At 43.0% G+C, this 20,998-nt stretch overlaps 1 protein-coding gene across 1 annotated transcript in view; it reads right to left on the bottom strand.

Annotated features, from left to right (window-relative positions):
* The window catches only part of SPRED2 (sprouty related EVH1 domain containing 2), a 33,296-nt gene extending 13,243 nt beyond the window's left edge, over positions 1-20,053 (bottom strand). The window contains exons 1-4 of the mRNA XM_015622617.3: positions 19,975-20,053; positions 12,099-12,276; positions 10,586-10,754; positions 7,993-8,057 (exon numbers count right to left, since the gene is read on the bottom strand). Of these exons, the coding sequence (XP_015478103.1) occupies positions 7,993-8,057; positions 10,586-10,754; positions 12,099-12,276; positions 19,975-19,991 (429 nt within the window). The 5' untranslated portion in view covers positions 19,992-20,053. The remainder of the gene's footprint in view (positions 1-7,992; positions 8,058-10,585; positions 10,755-12,098; positions 12,277-19,974) is intronic.
* Positions 20,054-20,998: the final 945 nt, after the last annotated feature.

The raw sequence follows: 20,998 nt of genomic DNA, 5'->3' as shown, positions 1-20,998 counted from the left end.
CCTGTTGCAGAAGACGACAGATTCAAATCACATTTGCCAGTATTTACACAGCAGGTGAGAATTACAGGCTCCTTCAGGAAGAGGAGAGCAACCTCCTTTGCCCCACAGCTCCAACTTGGCTCCCTTCCTTCCTATCACTGCCCAGAGGGATGCTCCAAGCTCAGCACCAGGAGCCAGATGCATTTCCCCCTCTCCATCGTTCGGGCCGAGCTTTGCCTGCTCGCTCCGGACCCGCATCCCTGCGGTCCCACCGGCACTCCGGGTTATGTGCCAGGCAGCCATTCCCTAATCCTTTCTGCTGCAGTACAGGAAACTGTCAATCATCACTCTGCCCCCAGCCAAGGCTGCCTGCTTCCAACAGTGGTTACACCCTGTGCTGGATCTGCTCTGCCTGTCACCTTCAAAGGCGCTGCCTGGGGCCAGCCAAGACACCCCAAATCCAGCTGTCCCTGGTGCCTGCTCCTGCCAGTGCCCTGGGACAAGGCGTTTTGTTCCAACACAGCAGCCAGTGAGACTGCAGCTTACAAATATAGCTGTCTGCTGAAAGCCATTTCCTCAGGTTGGATATGCAAGTAATAGAAAAGGCCATTTTCTGCCTTTGTCAAATTTTCAAGCACCGTGAAGCTGAAAGAAAGGCCTGTACACTTCAAAGGCTGACTGCATAACCCAGATTAAAGAGGGAATCTAATGGAAAGCTGCAGTCATATCAACCATGTATTTTCAAGGTAAAAGCATACATTTGGTCACAACACACCCCCATCAACACCGCCTCAGCTATCCTGGCATCTCCTTCTTGTCTCAACTGAGGGATGAACTTCACAGTAGGAACATGAAGGAGGAAAATGCCACAAATCCTAAACCAGACACAAGTGCAAGAACCACCCTTCTTGTATCCCCAGCACAGGAGAGGTCTTGCAGAAGGTGCTGTATCCAGGGCCAGGGGTACACAATGAATTTCAGGTGGCACCATGAACACTGGTGGGGTGGCAGAGGTTTTTTGCCTCTTGCTCAGCCCATCAGCCAGAGTTTCCCTTGAGCCAGCAGTTCTGCTTTTCCAGCCCTACAGCGAGCTGGCTCCAGGAGCTAAACCACCGGAAAAACATTCACTTTCTTTTATAGGGCTAGTTTTTGGTTCACTTCCCTGGGTTGGCTCAGCACAGAGTCAGCTGTGCTAGGAAAAGGGGGATGGAGGAGCCCGTCTCTGCTCAGGCTAAAGATGCATCAGTCAAGTTGCATCCCTCAGCTGTGGCTTCATGTAGGTGCTAAAATAACTCCTGCAACCCTAAATCCTGCTCCCCCACATCAACTTCACTCCTGGCATGACTGTGCTGCAAAAGCAAGGTGGGGGAACTGAGCTGGCTGGAAAATAACTTGCTTTTCATAGCCATCTTAACTCAAATCAGGTCCCCCTTACATAATACCAAAGAAATGCCCTGGGAACCATGGCTGAACAAAAGCAAAAGTAAAAAAAAAACAAAAAAAACCAAAAACCCCAAAAAACCCCTTTCCCCCTCTGTTTTACTGTATGTTAAGAAAGAGAAATTCACTCTTGGTTGTATTTTGCTTCTGACACATTTGTGCCTTAAATACACAAATGCACTACAGCATTCATTTCCAGATGAATTAAAAGGGAACACGCTCGTAAACAGCTTCACACTCTAACTCATCATATTACAATATGTACAGATATCATATTACTATGATATCATAGCAAGTATATTACTACACAGCCAAATTATTTTTTCAGAAGACAAGCATGCAGCGGTGAGCCTTAGAATATCTGACAGCAATGCAGATACTTTCTGTTTATTAATTTGTCCTTCTTATTTTTAATTCACTAAGAGTGAAACAGCACCAAAGCAACTGAAATTCAGTCCATTTGGGCATTGTGCTAAAAAGCCAATTCCTGATCTGTAGTAAGAAAAGCATGCTTATCTATCAGAGAGTGACACAAAAGCAAAAAAACCCTCATGATAAATACAATAAAGCAATACCATAAATCAAACAAGACCCTTACTCCCCCTCCCTTCTTTTAAAGGAAGCAAACAAACCTTCAAACTTTTTGCTATCTGCTCCCCTGAGCTCTTCACTTACATCTTATGAATCTGTTATATACACAGGAATAAACAGATTTTATGTTCTGTGTAGCTCCACACCACAGTAATTTTTACATATCCTTCTGTCCAAATGACAGGTTATGAGCAAGGGTAAACAAGGCCAATCTATAGGCTGAAGTACATAGTAATTGCCCCTACATTTTTTGAAGGACTTAAGGAAAAGAGCAGCTGCCTTTCCAGATGATACCACTTTCAGTGACAATAGTATTAAATTATCAGTGAGTACAGCCTGCTTGTATTGGCAGAAAGAGCAAGAAAATAAATGGGTTAATTTCCAGCACCACTTGAAAGAAACAAGAGATCCTGAAAGAAAAGGAGAAATACAACACTAGAAAATAAACCTGACAGCCAGAGAAAAAACTTTCCACTTGACCTTCCCTACTGAAAAATCTCTTTCAGCACTGGTATCCATTCCCCTTGAGTGATGTGAATTTGTGCGGGCAAAGTTAACCTGAAGGCAGGAAAAAACCCCAAACAGATAAGAAGCAGACAGCCTTAAAACTGGTGGATAGTCAGGACCTTTTTAGGTTTTTGAGGGAAGGATTTGAGCCTGCTGGTTTTTCTGTGTGAATTTCTCCCTTCTTGGCAAGTACTTTTTTTTTCTCCCCTTTAAAATCTGAATTAGAATAGCTGTGGTTTACAATGCAAGCCCAAAATCCAGACATCAGAGGATGTGGCTAGCAGCAATGAACCCTTTGGCTGTTCACACAGAGCACAGCTGGCTGCTGGGCAGGAAGAAGAACAGAAGTAAGGCCATCATGTCCTGTCACTGTAACAATCCCCTTGTTGGTCTGCTCAGCCCCACAGAGCAAACAAGGTGGATTCGCTTGAGGTGACAGCCCCATCGTTCCCACAGAGAGCTGTGTGCCTCCAAAATGCATTTTCCCCTTCTGCTGCTTGAGGACAGCATTAAGAAAAAGGAAATTGCAAGCTTTTGCAGCTGCTCAATCTCTGAGCACAACTTCTGACTGAAACACATCTTGCAACTCAGTGTTGTTCTACTCTCAGCAACATCATTTTCCATAGAGGGCTGGGATGAGATGATGCTCCAGCATCCCACAGAATTTACAAATATATTCCAAAGTATTTGGACTGGGTTTCTACTGTCTACTTTAAAGAAAAAAAAGACACAGTTATTCTTTAAAAGAACCATCTGAATGTGAAAACGACCAAGCCAACAAGAAAAATTAGATTTAGTGTTTCTCTAACTAATATAAATCTTATAAATTTTAATAGCAAGGCTGTAACATGCTTGAAGCTCAGATGGGAGATGAAAGTAGACAAAACATTTCAAGGAAAAGCAGGGATAAATCTGTTTATTTAATTAGGAAGGCAGGAGAGATGCAAGGGGGACTGTAATGGAAATATCTGCCCCAATATGCACCATCATTCTGGTGGAGAAGAGGTAATTGTGTCTGTCTCTGAAATGACTGTCAGCAACAAACTTCCTAACTCAAACATCCCCGAGCACAAGAATCCATGTCTCACAAGAAAAAGGCAGAAGAGGCACAGGATTGCTCCAAACACACGACTTTTTAGTGAAAACATGAGTCTGAAGACTCCAGCTGGAAGTCCAGAAAGAAAAGCAGTGGCAGCAAGATCTGTGGATCAAGTGTGTGCACCTTGAAACACAAGTTGTTGCTCAACCATGCACCTCCAGATCACACCTGCCAAACTCTGCAGGTCTCATATTGAACAAAAACTAGGATTAAAAAAAAAATTATAAAAATTATTGATTATATAAAATACCTGTGATTTTAACATGAGTATCAAACCTAGTAGGGCTTTTTTGCTGTGTTCTCACTTACATTTCCCTTAAAGCAAAAGGAGACTGCAGTCATTTTTAAGAGTCACAAACCAGAACAAACATGGGAGCTGCTGCTCCTCCTGCCAGTGGGTGTCTTTTCTTTAGCACTAAAGCAGGCACAAGGCTGAAGATTTATCTGAAAAACACATGAGTGGTGTTTCAGCTGAACTGGTCATAAGGTTTCAGAACAAACACCTCTGCTTTTTCAGATGGGATGCTAAGAGGCCATTTCAGGCACTCTGCAGACTCTGGAAGACATTGACCTTTTTTCCTTGGAATCAATTCACAATTTTCACTTCGTGGTCATGTGGGATTATTATCTGTAATTGAAAGTAGAAGTGTAGATTAGGGAAAAAAAATTTACACAAGGACTCAATTATATGGCAAATTCCGTGGCTGAGGAACTACATTCAGTCTGTATTAAGCCTTACTTCTGAAATGAATGTTAATTAAAGAAGGCTCAAGATGCAGGCTGGATGGATGAAGACAAACAGAACAATCTGAGCCCGTTGCAATGACAGTGTTTCCCCCAACGGAGACAGAACGGATGGCCAGTCTTACTCAGATTGCATCTCTTGAGAGGACGATTTATAATGTACAAGACAGAAGAAATTTATTTGCTAACATATGGAAAACATTTATGGGCTTTTCAGAGGATCTGAAACTCAAGAAACACAACTACATATTGTTAAAACTCCTAAATGGAGATTTTATTCTAGAAAGAAGCGTTTTTCAGCTCGAGGCTGTGACATTTAGTTCTATGTGCTGTTGTTTCCCGCCCTGTCAGGTATGAATTTCAGAACAGGTTGTTTGCTCTAGGTCTAAGCCACAGGAGAAGTATTAGCTGGCAAAGTCTTGTTTTTGAAGATATAACCCATGTTTCAGAAAGATGGATGGGGAGCTTTTGCCATAGTGATGGGGCAAGATGTTGCTGCCCACGTTATCATCTCGGCTCTGCAAGTTACAGTCATGGGAGGAGACAAGGCTACTGACACCAAGTGAATGCACCCACAGCCACAGCTGCAGATAATTCAAAACCCAGAAAAAAGTCCACCTTCTGATACAAGAAAATATGATACAAGTGATCCTCCACTAAGCCGTGCAAGGTCAGAGGCTGCAGGAGAGCTCTACCTCTGGGGCAAACCCTCTCTTCCCCACGGAAGTGATCTGCTGGATGCCAGGAAGGGCTGCACACTGGCTGAGGAACACACGGATGATGCACCCGTCGCACACACAAAACTACACATCCCACAGAGCTGGAGCTAACAGGATCAGGGGCTTTACAGAAGCCCTGTGTCAATCAACAACCAACAACATATCGGGGTCAGGGCTTGTATGTAATGAGGGGGGCTGGTCTAAAGCTGGGAGCATTATGTTGGGGCAAACATCTGTGCGCGATGAAGTCGGGGTGGCCGGCCACAAAGCAGCCCCAGAAATGTGAAGTTTTGGGCTGCTGTGTTTGAACAGATTGAAACATCTTCAAGAGGAGCAGGACCTCGGGCCAAATATTTGAGGCAGAAGTGCAGCAGCAATGGCTGAGATTTTCAGAGACGGGTAAATGACTGATTAAATGACTCAATCATGCAGATGCTTTTGAAAATTCTGCCGCACGCAGTTAAGTTTATTCATGCATGTGTGGGAGAGGGGGAGGACTGTGAAGATTTTAATAACTACCTTAGGAAATGAAAAAGAACAAATGTACTTTCTCTTTAAAACAGAGATAAAAACCCAACCAAACCCAAAAAATCCATTGCTGTGTCTGAATAAGAGTTTACAGAAAGTTGTAGAGAAGTTTTGTGCGGAAGGATGACCAAATGGACTATGATACACAAGTCAAAAATATGTGCAAAGAAAGAATGGAGCAGAAGGGTAAAAATAAAACATTTCACAGCCCTATCAGTTTCTTCCAGTTTTAAACTGCTCTATGCTTCAGTATGTTATTTCTGGCTTATGCAGTCTTCATATTTCACCATAACCTACCAGATAAATAGGAAGTTGAGAGCTTTGAAGAGCTTAAGGACTGCAGGAAAAGGAAAGACTTCATCCCAGAAAAACAAAGACATATTGGGGAAGGAGATGTCCCCAAAGCCCTATTTTTAGAATATGACAACACATCCGCCCTGGTGTGCCATCTTGACAAACAACACCATGAGAGGTCCCATCACCAATGAGGTCCCTCTTGCACTCTGGAAATTACAAAACCCTGCAGAAAGCACTGCCAGGCAGGACACAACTCGTTTCCCCAGGTCCCAACAAGATGTCAACACTGCTGAGGTTTCCCTCCTTGCTAATGCTATTGAGCAGCTTGTTCCTCCTCTATCAGGTATCCTACCCATAAATGTCTGCATGGGAGGGAGTCTTCTGCCACCTCTCCAGGGTCAAGTAGGTGGGAAAAACCTACTGCAGCTCTGGCTCTTCATTTTGAATGCAGGAGTTGGAGTGAATTTGATGCAGCTGGAGCAGGATTCATCCAACTTTTTCAATGTAAAACACCACCTACTTAAATGCAACAAGTTCTTCCTCCTTGTAAAAATAACTCTTTGAGTTTAAAAGTCAACACTCAGCCACAGGATTAAGCTTGTGGAGAAATTCAGGAGCACTCCCAGGTGCCTAAGCATCAGCTAGTAGGATTTTAGCAAAAATATACTCTCTTTGTCTCCACAGGCCACTCATCACTGCTTAAACATTGAGTATTCCAATGTGTAACCCAGTGAGAGCTGGCACACGCCCATCCAAGGCACATTTTGACAGTCATCCGCTTTCTGGTGAGCACAGAAGAGCCACACACACATCAAGAGTGACTGTCCATCCCCAGCAGAGCACACAGCTCGTCCAGTGAATTTGGGAACAAAGCAGCACGTACTGGTAAAAAGCTCTGGCTCCACTGGTGCCTCCCCCGTTTGTCCTGTCCCAGTGCCTATAAATCACTTCTGGCAGGTAGTTGGGAAGCAGCTGCTAATGATAGTTTTGCTGCAGAGTGCAGGAAGTCACCTTTTAACCCTGCCTGCTGTTGTTTGTCTCCCTGAGCGTGACAAAAGGACAGATGTGGACAACATGCCAGCCGCTGGGAAGATCCGGTCAAAACTCAGCAGGGAATCTGACATGGTCCCATGCCAGTGCAGCCTCACCCTCAAAAAACACCTTTTGGCTTTGCATGCTTCCTGGGACTCATTTTCAAGCAGCCTGATGCTTGTACTGATTTTTTTCTCCTTCACCCTAAAAATCCAGGGAAGTATCCCAAGGACAATTCTGAGTTTGGTGGTGCTGCACTGAGGATATTCCACCTTCCCCTTTCCTGCTATCTGGCCCCGCAGCACAAGGAGGGCACTTGTAAAACAACTAATACGTGTACATGGGGGTTGAATTAAGGTGAGCAAATAACTTTATTAAGAAAGGAGTATACAATGTGAGCAACTTGTTTCCAGCCCATGGAATAGTCCTAATCAGAGTCACATTTTCACCTAGCAACTTGTTTTTTTTTTTAACTTTTAAAGTTTATTTTTGAAGTTACTAGCTTTAGTTTCAGCAAAACTTAATACATTTTGGACAATAGAACGAATCAACCTCCAAGAGCTCACTCCTGTTTAAGTCACTGCTGTTTAGACAGATGCCACACTACTGTGTCTTCCTCCACCTGAAGAACACCTGTCTGAACTTTCTATGTTCCATGTACAGGTGAAACACCTTTAAGGCTTGCTTGTTTACAACTGTGATTCAAAATCTTATTTCCTTATTTACCTGAGTAGCAGTCCCCTTGCTAACTACCTGAGTTTGCAGGAAGCTTCTTGAGTAGGTGTGTGCACCAGCTCAGTCTAAGGCAAAAGAAACTCAAGGGTGATTATTTCCTCACTTCTAGCCCCTGACATCCCCTGCTCTGACATGCTTTTCACATGGCAACAGGAGGCTTCACATTCTATAGAGGATATACTTCCATCAAATAAAACACACCCAGTGTCCAAACATGATGGTGACTGAATGCCAACCCTGAGGCATAAAATGAAAAATCCTTTCTAACTGGACCATGTAAATCTGAACATAAGAGAAGGCCCTTGGGTGACATGAACTTACAGTGAAGACATCGTCATCGCCGACCTCAGCCTCGTTGTGAAGGGTGGACGAGGAAGTCGTAGATCCTAGACAAAAAACAAAACAACATCTTTTTAAACACATGACATTTCCATAATTTTTTTTTTTTTAGGCAGTTAAACATTTGGATTCTCACAGGTTTTTGTGTTGTAGATGCGTGGAAGAGTGGCTCAAATTAAGGAAGAACAACCCATCTGCTGGTAGCTGGGTTGGAGAGGTAAAATCTGAAAAAGTTCCTTGAAACACAACTGTGTGGCTGCCAATGCTAATTAACAATGATAAAAATAGCAGTTACCATTTCCAATTACAGAAGACTAATTTCTGAAGAATGGTAAAGCTATGTACTAATCAGTGCTCCAGGCTGATTCTTAGCTGTCAAGAAACCACGTACAAGTTTTCCTTCACTTACTCCCTAAATCTGGAGAGGGAAGGGGGTGGAGGGGAAATAACCTTTAATTTAAAATAAAATGAACCTCACTTTGATGATGAAGAGTTAGATGATGTTTTTTCCTTTTAATTCTGGAAGGGGGCCCTCACCCTTGCTGGACTTGACACCAAATTTATGCTGTACCTAAAAAGGAGTGACTCCTCTCCCAATCAAGATCCAAGACCCAATTCCTGGCTATTTATCTACCCTAAGGCTGCCAAGGGGGGTGGGTGCAGCAAGAGGATCTGTTGGGGAGGAGAACCCTCAAGCCAAAGGTCTGTTTTTCTGATGGAAGCCCACTGCTAGACTGAATTATGGCTGCATCACATCCCTGACCAACACAGCAGAACAGTTTGTACTGCCTTCATTCTGGAAATCTGTTAAAATAACCTGTTTTATATAATGCTATTGGCACCAGCCTTGGCTGCTCTCAGTTGCATCATCACGAAGATGTGCAGAGCTAAGTGTGAAAGCCCACTTAAAACACTGAGTAATGTGGAAACATTTGTGCCATTTGCTACATTAGCTTAAAAATTAAAAAAAAACCCTGAAGCTCTATGGAGCTGCATAGGGTTCTTGTACCTGTGCCCCAAACTTCTGATCCTACAGGGAACAAACTTAAAATATGCACAATAAAGCAGTGACTTCATGAAGTGAAGTTCTGAATGCACACTTAGTTGTGCTTAATATTACCTGCTGAATTTGACCAAGGATGTGAACAAAAAATGAATGATAAATGAAATCAGCTGCCCAACGCTGTGTGTGCATGAGCAAGTTATTGTTTTTCATTCAGAAAGCCTTATTTGGAAGTTAACGAGGAACACATTCATGAGGATCAGCCTGTACAGGATTATCCCATCCTGTTAATGGGATAAATATAGATTTGCTGATTTTGAATATCTGAGGTGTAGCAGAACTTGATTTTAAATACCTCCACTGTAAAATGGATCAAGAAGAGCAAAACAGGAGTTGCCAAGTATTGGCATCTGCAAAATACTACTCAATACAGCTGAGTTATTATCTCCTTGAAACTTTGCACAATCCCATACCACTTACATAAAATATCACTTTTATGACTCAAAATGCTTCACAGCTTTTTAACAAGATGAAGAAAGAAGAATGTCTACCTGTACTTTCTTGATCTTAATGGCACAGAAAAAAGAAAATTAACTGAGAACATCCTTCCTCTAACTGATGAGGTTTTTATCAGCAAGGAGCCCTGGGGGATTAATTTTCTCCCAATATCTACCATGCTCATGTTAAAGCAAGGACAGGCCATACAGAACATTAAGCTGTCTTATGGAGCTGATGTCCTCAAAAAGAATACACATCTATACATACATCTGAGGTAGTATCTTCAGAAAATGTACCATCTGTATATAAAAATATCCTGGCCACACTGGAAGAGAAGGCAAAAGGCTTTGGACTAAGTCCCTACATAAAGCAGTACAGCTAAAAAAAAAATAAAGAAAAAAAATGCATGAAGAATCAAATTTCATTAAAATAAAGTACAATTGAATTATAGCTGTATTGTGATTGCCTGATCGCAATGAAATGTGAAAAGGAAAAATTTATGACAACTTCAAAGCACAGACAATTCAAACACATTTTTTACAGAATTAAAAAAACAACACCCCAAAATACAACAAAGTCTTCAAGAACTACCATTCAACTAAGAGGATGCAGACAAAACTAATTACTGGAAAATAAAATCAAAAACAAACTCGAGTTTTATTCAACTCCAGGCAGGAATTAAATCCTATGACTTAACAAAGATTCAGTAAGATGAGATTTGACTGCAAATTAAGAGCCTGGGCTGTTTGAGTTGCCATTGCTAGTGTGAAATCCAAGCCTATCAAAAAAAGCAGTAACAACAAACTTGATGAAAAATAATAGGGAGAAGTCTGGAGAGACAGAACTGAAAAATACTTGACTGAAACACCTTATCTCCTCTAAGGGATGAGAAAACTAAATTCTTAAAAGCTGGGGCTTGCTCACTGTAGGATAAAGGCCCCAGCTGCACTTGGACACATGCACAAGAGACCTCCAAGCCCAAGAACTGATTTTAAACACATCCCTCTTCTCAGCTCCCTGACTCAAACTCCTTCCCCCCTCTTCCAAGGGTGGAAGTGTCCATCCCCACACTACCTTCAATGAGGTCCTCGATGGCTTTCCTCACTCCTCTGTCGAAGGCTCGAGCGTCAGCAGGGCTCTGAAAAGTGAGCCCAAACTTTCTGTTGTCAACTTTCCAGTGGTGGAAGGTGGGGTTTGCCTTCGTGTACACCAGATCCTTCTTCACAAAGCACTCCAGCACCACCTGGGAGGGCATGAGCCCCAAAAGAAGAGCAAAGTCACTTTCCCCACCCCAAGGACACAGCCAACACCGTCTCAGGCCGGACCCAAAAAGCAAGCCAAGTCATGCCTTGCACAGGGGAACATCCTTCCCTACCAAATTATGACTAATAAACACCAGACACTGTAATTATTCTCAAAACCATTGCACATTCATCTTTTGCTTGTGCTTTGAGGAGGTGCTCGTTCCCTACCCCAGGAGCATTTTTTGGACCCAGCACGGCACAGGTTAAGCTAGCAGGGGGCTCAGGAGGAAGGAGAACCTCTTCCCTCAATAATTTTGCTCAACAGAAACTTTATCCACCAGCAGCAGTTTTAGGAGGTGCTGCAACACTCCCCTCACTGTTTTTAAATTGTTCACCCCCAGCCAGACACTCATCTCAAGTTCTGCTGTGCCAAAAACCATCTCTAGAGTGATGCTCAGGGACAACAGGAATGGCTTGTCATGTCTTACTCCACCCCTCAAAACCATAAGCATGGTTCCCAAATAATGTCAAAAAAAGCATCCTAAGCAAAACAGCATTTCAAAAGACAAACCATAATTGAAACAGCTTTAAAACACCAGTCTTTTTGAAAGCAAGATCATTTCTGACTCAAAATAATGCATTTTTTGAGTCTGGAGGAAGTGCTGCTTTTAAGCTAGCCCATATCTTCACAGGAGTGCATTTCAGAAGAATCAAATACATAAAAACAAGATAACAAACTATAACATTTCAAGTGGCCCCTGGAAGTCAGGAAAAGGCTTTATTAATTTGATTTGTGCAGGGATAGAAGAGAGCTCCTTTTTAGATAAACAGCTACCAGGAGAAACCGAGTGTGTCAATTCATAAGAGACAACTTGTCTTCATATTCTCACTCAGCTTGTTCAAACCTTGAACAGCACACAGCATAAATAATTCATGGCCCTTTTAAAAGGCTTGCTCTGCATTACTCAGTGCAATGTGACTGGCTTCATGGGCTCTTTACACTTCAATTCACTTCTCACTTACCCCCGCACTAGGTCTAAGGAAAAAAAAAAGAAAAAACCACAGGTCCTCTTTCATTCAAAGGGGATCTTTGCACATGGATGTCAAAAATGCACCTGCTCCTTCCAGGTGGCATCACACCAGCCTAGGTAGCAAAAGAGGTCAATTCCAGATGAGAATTGGGTTTGTTTTGTCCAATCTGGTATTATTTGCACATGCCTGTTTTTTATATATTTAAAAAAAAAAAAACACCACCCAAAAAAATTGCACAAGAATACAATAGCAATAGATTTGGGATAATTCTCATTATAAGAACAGACAAAAGTTGAATTAGGGTCTATTACCAGTTTGTCTTTCTGCCTTTCACCATGGATTAGAAATCCACTTCTTCCATTGCCCTCCGGGTACGTGACCTTGCAGACGCCAACTCTACTGAGACCGCCTCCTTCTTGCGGCAACCATCCCCCACTGGAGTCATCTCGGGTCATAACCACAGCTTTGACTCGCACAATATAGCTGTCACTGCAATGGCAACAAAACAAAAACAGAACCTTTTGTGAGCATCACTCGCATGGCAGCAGTTTTTCTTGAGGGTGGCACTTAGACGGCGCTGCGCTGACCCCAACGGAGCGTTTCTGCCCGGGATGGAAGTCCACCCCTGTCATGGATGGCCTGGAAAACTCCAGCCACCATAAGAAGGAGACCTCCAAACCTCACGGAATGAACCTGCCAGGTTTCCAGATGTCAACACACAGATCAAACATCCCATGGTCCCTGACATTCTTTGCCTCTGGCAGCTAGGGACAGGGACCAAGAGAGTGGGCGACGCAGGCATCACCCCAAGGCCAACTCCCACACTGGGGCATCAGGTCTCCAGTGTGCTGGAGAAACACATGTAACTCAAAGAACCTCCAAACAAAGTGTTTCAAGGTTTCTGTGATCAAATTTGTGAAGTGGGCTTTGGAAGATGACACTCAAACTCCTCCTAAAACATTTTACTAGCATTTCATGGGGTTTTGAAAGGCAGAGCATCAAACCTCACAAGAAACTATTCTGGAAGCACCTAAGATCTGGGGATAATCCAGATGCCCACCACAAAGATTCAGAAGAGCCCCCCCAGAGACTCTGGGCCTCCTCCTGAACCCTTTCCACAAAGCAACTGTTCCATCATCTACTGGGGACATCACCAGGGTCACTTGGAAGCAGAGAAGCCCCTACAGGACGGAAGCAAAAACCACGCACCTTGAATGGAACATGCAACAGACTGCAAGCTGAAACAGGCTGTCCCCAGCACAGAACTGCTGGGCAATACCCAAATTCACTTTTCTGTCCTCGTGCTGACGCTGCATCGCCACCTCTCATCACGTGCTGGACACTGATTAACACTGGGATGCTGAGGACAGTGCCAATGGCTGTGACACCCTCACAGGGAGGTCACCATGTGGATGGCATGGATGGCAGCCACGCACAACCGTGGCGCTGTTGGCTGCAGAGCTGCTGAGGCACCCAAAGGTGCCCACAAAGCTGCTGCAGGGCACTCAAACCTGGGAACATCAACAAGGGCGAGAAAGGGGACGTGCCAAGGAAGTGCCCAGGGATTGTCCATCTCCAGGCCACCAGGTGACCTCACCAGGAGAAGGAAGATCAACACACAGAGAGCTCCAAGAGGCAGCCTTTCAAAATGACAGATATCATCCTTCATGGAAAGAAATTCCTCCCTGTATCGATATTTTACCAGCATCCTGTACAGCATGACAAGCAGTAGTAGCTTTCTTCATCCTGCACCAGGTAAAACTGCCTCATTTTCAGACTATTTTTGCAGCAGTTCAGGTGCTAACACTTAAATTCCAAGCTTCCCTTTCTCTAACATGACCAGATTTAACATCTAAGCAAGCAGCCTCATGGACCCTACCTGAAGGCAGTTTGAGGACAAACCAAGAGAAGCAGTGAGCATCTTCTGGGACCAGCTCATCTCTTCTGCAGCTACACAGATCTCACAGAACACATGCTGCCATTTTCTCTTCACAGCCTTTATTTTATGGATATGCCAACTTTTTTACCGGACCTACACAATTACAGCAGTGCACGGATGCTGGAAGTTCATCCCCTGCTGTCCTAAGTACTTTGCACTGGCTGATAAAAAGCTTTCCAATCTGATACACGGCCACAGCTGACACACACAAGGTACTCACAGAACTGAGAAACTATGTTTTTCAGAATATCTTTGCCCAAATCCTTAAAGCAGCTTCCTGGAACAGTAAACAGGGCAAGTGTGCCTATAAATGGATCCAGTTACCTTTTGATTTTTTAATGAAAACCCGTTTGTAGATTTTACAGTGGCAACTATAATCTCCTGACTTCCTGATACTCAGAAACAAGCAAAATACTTCAGCTAATTTCCTGCTGTGCAAAAATTGAGCTGCTTCCATCCAAGACAGTTTTTGTTTCCTTCTCTGTACCTTTCCCATATGGTCTATAAGGATTAGCAATTAGCAGATGAAGTAAAAAGAAAACCAACTATACATTTCTATATCTTTCTACTATTCCCCAAGGATCCTTTCTGGACTTATTTTTAGCTCTCCTCTGAAGTCAGAGCCGCTCAATACGACCTTCCCTCCTATCCTCCCACAAAAGTCATCCACAGAAACTGCTGCTTCTCCTTCCACACTTGAAAACTGCCACTGGCATTACAGCTTCCTGCAGGATTTACCATTCACTTTTATGGCAGCAGTTGGAGCCTTTGGCTGTCCCAAAAGCAATGCTGCCTTCAGTTACTTTGCAGAAGCTGTCCACTTAAAGGAAAATTAAGCAAGAAGCAGCTACTCCGTATTTTATGATTCCTGACAGTTATTTACACATTTTCATCACCTCTCAGTGAATCCTTTAGGCTCATAATTACATTTGAGTATTAATGGATAGCTATACATTAAATTTAGGCGCCACAGCTATCCCTGCCCATTATAATGACAATCTGGTGGGGCACAGAGACACATGGTTTTCCTCTTCATATCCACATCTATCCATGACCTATGGCCCTTACAAACTCTGCCACCACATACTGAGAGAACACCACTTCCACTGTGTTCTTCCCATCCTGAAGACCAACCTCCTCAAATATATTAAGCCAGAAAAATCTAGTTTCCATCCCCCTACCCCTGCAAGACGAACTCTGTTGCCCTATTAGACAAGAGCCTTGTCCAGCAGAAGGGTTCACCTTTGGCAGGGCAGGCAGAGCCCTGGCTCCATTAACATAATCCCTTGGCAGGCTTTCCTGCACGATCAAAAGTCACCAGTGACGCTGAGCTCCCTGCAGAGCCCAGTCCCCACTCCACTCTGCTCCAGCCACATTTCCCAAAGTGCAACCTGTGCCAAAGGACCTGGGAAAACAGAAAGGGAAGATAAAAGGAAATGAGGTGGTTAAGGGTTCTGAGGGCTTGACATCTTGGTTTAATCACTGGATTAGGACTCAGAAGCTGCACGTTGAATTTTCAAGGCTACACACAGCTTCCTCCAGCCTTCTATCTAAATCCTGCCTGCTGCTTCCATCCACAAGCCTAGAATAGGCAATGCTTCTTTCCCTCATGCCAGTGTTGATAAATACTTGGGAGGTACTCAAATATTTCAGTTCCATATAAGGGTTTCGTTTCCTTAGTGTAAAAGCTGTTTATTTTCTTTGCTATTTAATTTTACGCGACTGCATCGAGGCTCTGGCTGGTTCCAAGTATTCCAAATCCTGAGGAGCAAAGGAGTGATCTACAAAGCCCATGTGTGTGCCACTGATGAAACCTTGGTGCACCAGAGTAGCAGAACAACCACATTCAAGCCATCCACCTGCATTTTTATCATGGTAACTGCAATTTGACTCTTTCACAAGAGATGGTTAATGAGGTACATGGAAATATTCGGTCCATTACAATTAATGACGTACTGATAGCTAAAAATGAAACAATTAGAGAAAACCCCACAGCAGCCTTAGTTCCCCTTGTTTTATTGGATTCTTGAAACTTTTTAGACTGCTCTAACTGTTGGGTTTACAGCCTACGCTCTTTGCCTTTCATGCAAACTATTCTTAATTGTGCTCTTAAATGCTATCTTAACCCCAAAGATTTGTCTTCAACAGCCTTAAAAGCTTGGGAAGAAAGTATCTGAAGGGATTACCCAGCTGCATGGCAGCCAGCCAGCATGTTCCAGGGCTGCTCCAGGTTGTCTGCCTGCCCCACCCTGAGTGAAAAAAAAGAAACAGAATAAACTTGGGGAGTAAAGGTAGTGCCGAGAAGCACGTGTTGTTTTTATTGGAAGGAAAAGAGAACTCTATAAAAATTATAGCTCGTGGGTATGCATATATATCTATAAAAGTAAAATAGAGTGTGTGCATGTATAATTGCTCTTCCGGAGGACACAGTTTTCCTAAACAAGAAGTGACTGAATATTACCTCTGTCACCACTGAACCCTGGTTTCGGTATCTACAGTCCAGCTCACAAAGCATTGGTGTGTCTAAGAGACAGGTGACACTTGAGGCTGAGAGAAGTGCTGTCCCCTACCATGTACACATGGGGATGCCATCATCCTGTGCTCTCAGACATAAACCAAACCATCTCCAGCAACATTAATGGGGGAAAAAAACCATGAGCCCCTTGTATGGCTGCAATCCTGCATCCAGGACTAAACACCAAACAATTCACTCCTTAATTAAGGCTTTAATTTCACCACTGTCTTCATAAAAGGAGGGTCAAAGTAGACAACTCCCTTCCACCAGCTGCTCTTCTTTTCCACTTTGCTTCCAAAGCAGCAACTGCAAATACCATCTGAGATGTCTAAAAATCCCAAGGGGGGGGGAAGTAGTCCAACCCACCACATTTACTACTATTTTTTTGAGTCACATTTGGCATCTAAAACACTTCCCAGACACCACCTATAACTCAGTAATACTTTTCCCTCTAGCCAAGCTGACCAAAATACAAGCCTATAAACTTCCACACTATTGCTGCTGTAAGGCACTTTGATATTTTCCACCCTTCCCAACTCCACAGTTCACAAGGCCAGGAGAGATCCAGGTCTCAGAAAAAAAGTATCTCCATATAATGGGTTCCAACATTTTGGACTTCAACATCATGGTCTTTTAATCCATGCATTGACATTCCCAGATCCCAGGTTTCAGGGAAGAGCCAAAAGAACAGCAGGAGGCTGCTAATGCAACAGCAGCAGAGGTCAAGCTGTTCAAGCACATAAACACCATTTAAACTATTTGGATCCAAACAAATGTAACTTTATGATTACTGGGGCACAACCCGTCTCTGGCTGACCTGGATGTATTTCACAGTGCCAGGTTTTTTCCCTGCCTCAGCAGCTCCAACAGCTGGAGTGAAAGGCATCACATTCTGCCCAGGTGATGGCTGCAAGTTGTATTGTGATGCTCCTCTCTGCAGTTCCTCCCACAGCCAGAAAGCAGGGACATTTTGGTGGAAGACATTAAAAGCTGCTATTTTTGGAGTCCCACTTCCTTGATCTGTTGGTGGGTTCGTGAACCTTCTAGCAAGGGTGATGTATCTGCAGATTATAACCAGCATTTTCTTCCTCAAATCCTAACTTACCCATTTGTTTGAAACAAAACTTCTGAGTGTATGCAGCTATAGCAAATGAAGTTGGTATTTCCATACCACTTAAACTTCCAGCAGGTTTGAAACTTTTTCATTAAGTATCACCAAGAAAAAAAGATATCTGTGTCTCTCTGGCCAGATCAAATGTTAAAATGGAATCTGAAGAAAACCATGGAAAACCTTCCAAAAGTTTTTCTTGCCCTCACCTCTGCAGCATACCAGGAACAAAGAACCACTATATCTGTAACCCAACTCCTGTATAACCAATTTGCAACCTGTATTTTTCTGTTTTTCATATCAAATACCACCAGAATAAAGGGGCACCTGGGAAATTTTAGTTTCCACACAGCCAAAGTAAATACCAACAATTCAGTCTCCACTTTCCTTGCTCCAGAGATGCTGACTGAACCTAGAGCAGCCCCAAAGGCAAAATGAAGAGGGGTCAGGTCCCCACAGCCAGTGCTTGGCAAGCCTGGGTTTGCTTCCAGTGCTGCAGCACATCCAAAAATCCTCCATAGGAAAAACTAACAGCAGTTTTGTTTGGTTTTTCTTTTTTTTTTTTTTTTCCAGAAGAAAAAGGACTTCTCAAAAAACCAAGACACCTGCAACAACCCAGCCGCCCGCCTCCACATCTCCCTTAAATGCCGAGGCAGTGAGGAACAAAGGAACCCTTTCACCAAAACGTTTGTTCAACATTTAAGGCTGATTTTATTGAGTTTACAAGAAACAGCTCTATCCTAACTAGCTCAAATGGGATTTCATAATCCCGTAATTAGTTCAGATCCTTCCAGGAAGTACATGAAAATTCATTCCTGAAATACATACATACATACGTATATATATATTCTGAAAAATATACATATTATGTAGTCCTGCATGGACTAAATCTATTTTTTTTTGCCAGCATAATATCCTTTCCTATGCCAAACTTGCCCAATGATCCCCACAAAGTGCTGTACATGTGGGAAAAACCTCAAATGAACTGGGTGCAGCTTTTTAGGGAAAAAAAGCTGGCTTACAAGCATGCTGATAGGTAGGCAAGCAAAGATCCACTGATGCACCTCAAGCACATTGAATTTAAGGTCTCTTCCCAGAAATTAGCTTATTACACAAACAATATTGAATTAAAATGACATTTTAATGGTATTGGGGCAGATTAACTTGTGTCTGTATTGAAGCATTTATGTAACATTGTTGAAACTGTGTTAGAACTATCAAAAGTTACAGCAAATCTTGTTACAAAAAGACCCAAAACAATGTTTGATTTTGATTTTTTTTCCTAAAAGGCAGCCATGACATCACTGGGACACACATACTAATGACAAAACTTCTAATGAGCAACTGTTCAATGAAATTTCTTAAAAAAAAGACTTCCCTTCAAATTTGTTGTTGAATGGATCAATTTTGCAATAAATGGTTATAGGTGCACATGGTGGTAAGTCTTGAAAAGTTAAAAGGGACAGCATAATATATTTGAATAATTTGCCCTGCACCTCTCATGCAGTACTGGCAAGAGTTACAGCCTCAAGTCCTCCTACTTTTGTGCAAAAGTACAAAATATTAACAGACTACAAGGAAGATAATTAGCACTATCATTTACAGTAATGAGTAATAAATTGTTATTGCATGACGGATGTTATTTGTTTTATATTACGTGTGAGATAAGCAAAAATCACATAAAAGTTTAGCCAGCCAAACAGGTAGATTCTTAAGATCTACATCCTGAATTGATTCCCTGCACTTCAAAAAAATACCACAACCAAGTCCTACCCTATTTTTTTCCTAAAATAATCTGACCATAAGCACTCCATTACTGCTATCACTATGTTAACTAATGAACAGCAATAGTTAGCAAAAAAAAATCTCAACTGGAAACCACAGAAACTGCATTCCATAAAAATGAACATGTCTGCAGACATATACAGAGTATTCCTGTAAACTCCAAGTTTACAAAGAAAAAAAACTTTCTCCCAATGGAACTTGAATTTTCCCCCACTCTCCTCCATTTTGATCATTCGAGACTACAACTATATTTATCACTCTGTAAACATCCTCAATGACATGTATTTTATAACTGTGAAGAGTAGATAATATTTTGCAAATATTAAAAAAATAAAATAATTCTGTGACTCAGTTCCAGCTGGGTCTTTATCAGAGGAGGGGTAAGGGAGTAAGCAGGATAACTGCAGTCTAAATCTAAAGGGTTTTCATCTTTTGCCAGATAAATGAACATAAAAAAGAAGACATTCTTGGCTATATCAAAACCAGCACTCACATTGTTTTTGCCTTCAACCTTTTTTATAAATCCCCTACTCCATCATATGTCCATAGAGAGGGACATCAAGGGAAGCAGCTTCCCAGGCAGCATCTCTTTTTCCTATTGGTATTTAAAGAAAGGGTGAATGTTAAACCATTAGTTCTGAAAAAAAAAATTAGTAAAAATTACATATAACCATAAATGAAAGGCTGTGTTTCACAGAAGACTTCATACATATTCACTGATAAATTATATGCTGATTTAGACAACATTAAGAAGGGCTGTGGGGGCAGATGGGGAAGGCGGAGGAAAAAGAACCCCAAGAGTAAAAAATATGGAATTACACGCAGCCAGAGCACGCTTACCTGCTGGGGGATGCCATTTCCTCTGCATTTTAAACCTTTACTGCCCCGTTTTAGCAGCACTGGCAGCAGCAGGCTCCCTGTCTGTGCTGGTTACCCCGCGTCCCAGCGGGCGGGCAGGCGGCTTCCCCCCATGCGTGATTCAGTCTCCTTGAGGGATGTGCTGCATTGTGCGGCGTGAGTCATCCCAGAGGTATTCTGCACATTACAGCCCCAGCCGGACCATTACTCATTTGCAATATCCTCCCGGCTCGGAAGGGAACATCGACCAAAGATCCTTGTTTCCCCACCCCGGTTATAGGCTGGGGGAAAAAAAAAATGAAATAATGATGGTACAGCTGCCATAAACTCATGACGGGGGTGTTAAGCAGCAGCTGATGGGGCAAACGTGCAGCTGAGAGGCTGCCCCAGCTCGGCAGGACTGTCAGCAGGCACCCAGGGCTGCAAACAGGTCCAAAGTTGAATGCAGGTGTCATTTCCTCTGGTAGCCCGTCAGCATTTTATTTCCAAAAGCTGCCAACACAGCGCTGGGACCAAGGGTCCAACCAACACAGAAGGCTTGGAGGAAGCACTCAGCCTTCCAATGTGTCTGCCTCCATCACACCTTTTAATGGGGTTTGAAATACTTCTTTAAATACGAGTTGGTATCTCTAAGTATCAGCTGTAGCTCCTCATATACCCCATCTTTGCTGGCAGCCCACACAACTTAAGTGCCAACAGTGACATCCCTGCACAGGAGCTCTGTTTGGGAGACTGGGTCTCAAACGCTCCCTTGCTGCTCAGAAACCTTCCCAACTGCAGGAACCCCTCACTCAGCCAGGGTGTTGTGTATGTCCCCAAAAGGTCCATAATGATCCTTAACGCCCTCTCATTAAAGCAGAAATGTTGCTCAAGAAATGCCTCAGCATCGGTAACAAGAATAAAAATTGTTGACACTAGAGCTCTGAAGGCAGCTTCTAAAAATATCTGCCCAGTTTCTGAACTAATCTATGCTCATGATTAGGCAGGAGGGGAGAAGAAAGCTAAC

This window comes from Parus major, chromosome 3 (genome assembly GCF_001522545.3).
Source record: "Parus major isolate Abel chromosome 3, Parus_major1.1, whole genome shotgun sequence".
NCBI classification, from domain to species: Eukaryota; Metazoa; Chordata; class Aves; order Passeriformes; family Paridae; genus Parus; species Parus major.
This window is presented reverse-complemented; position numbering and strand designations above follow the sequence as displayed.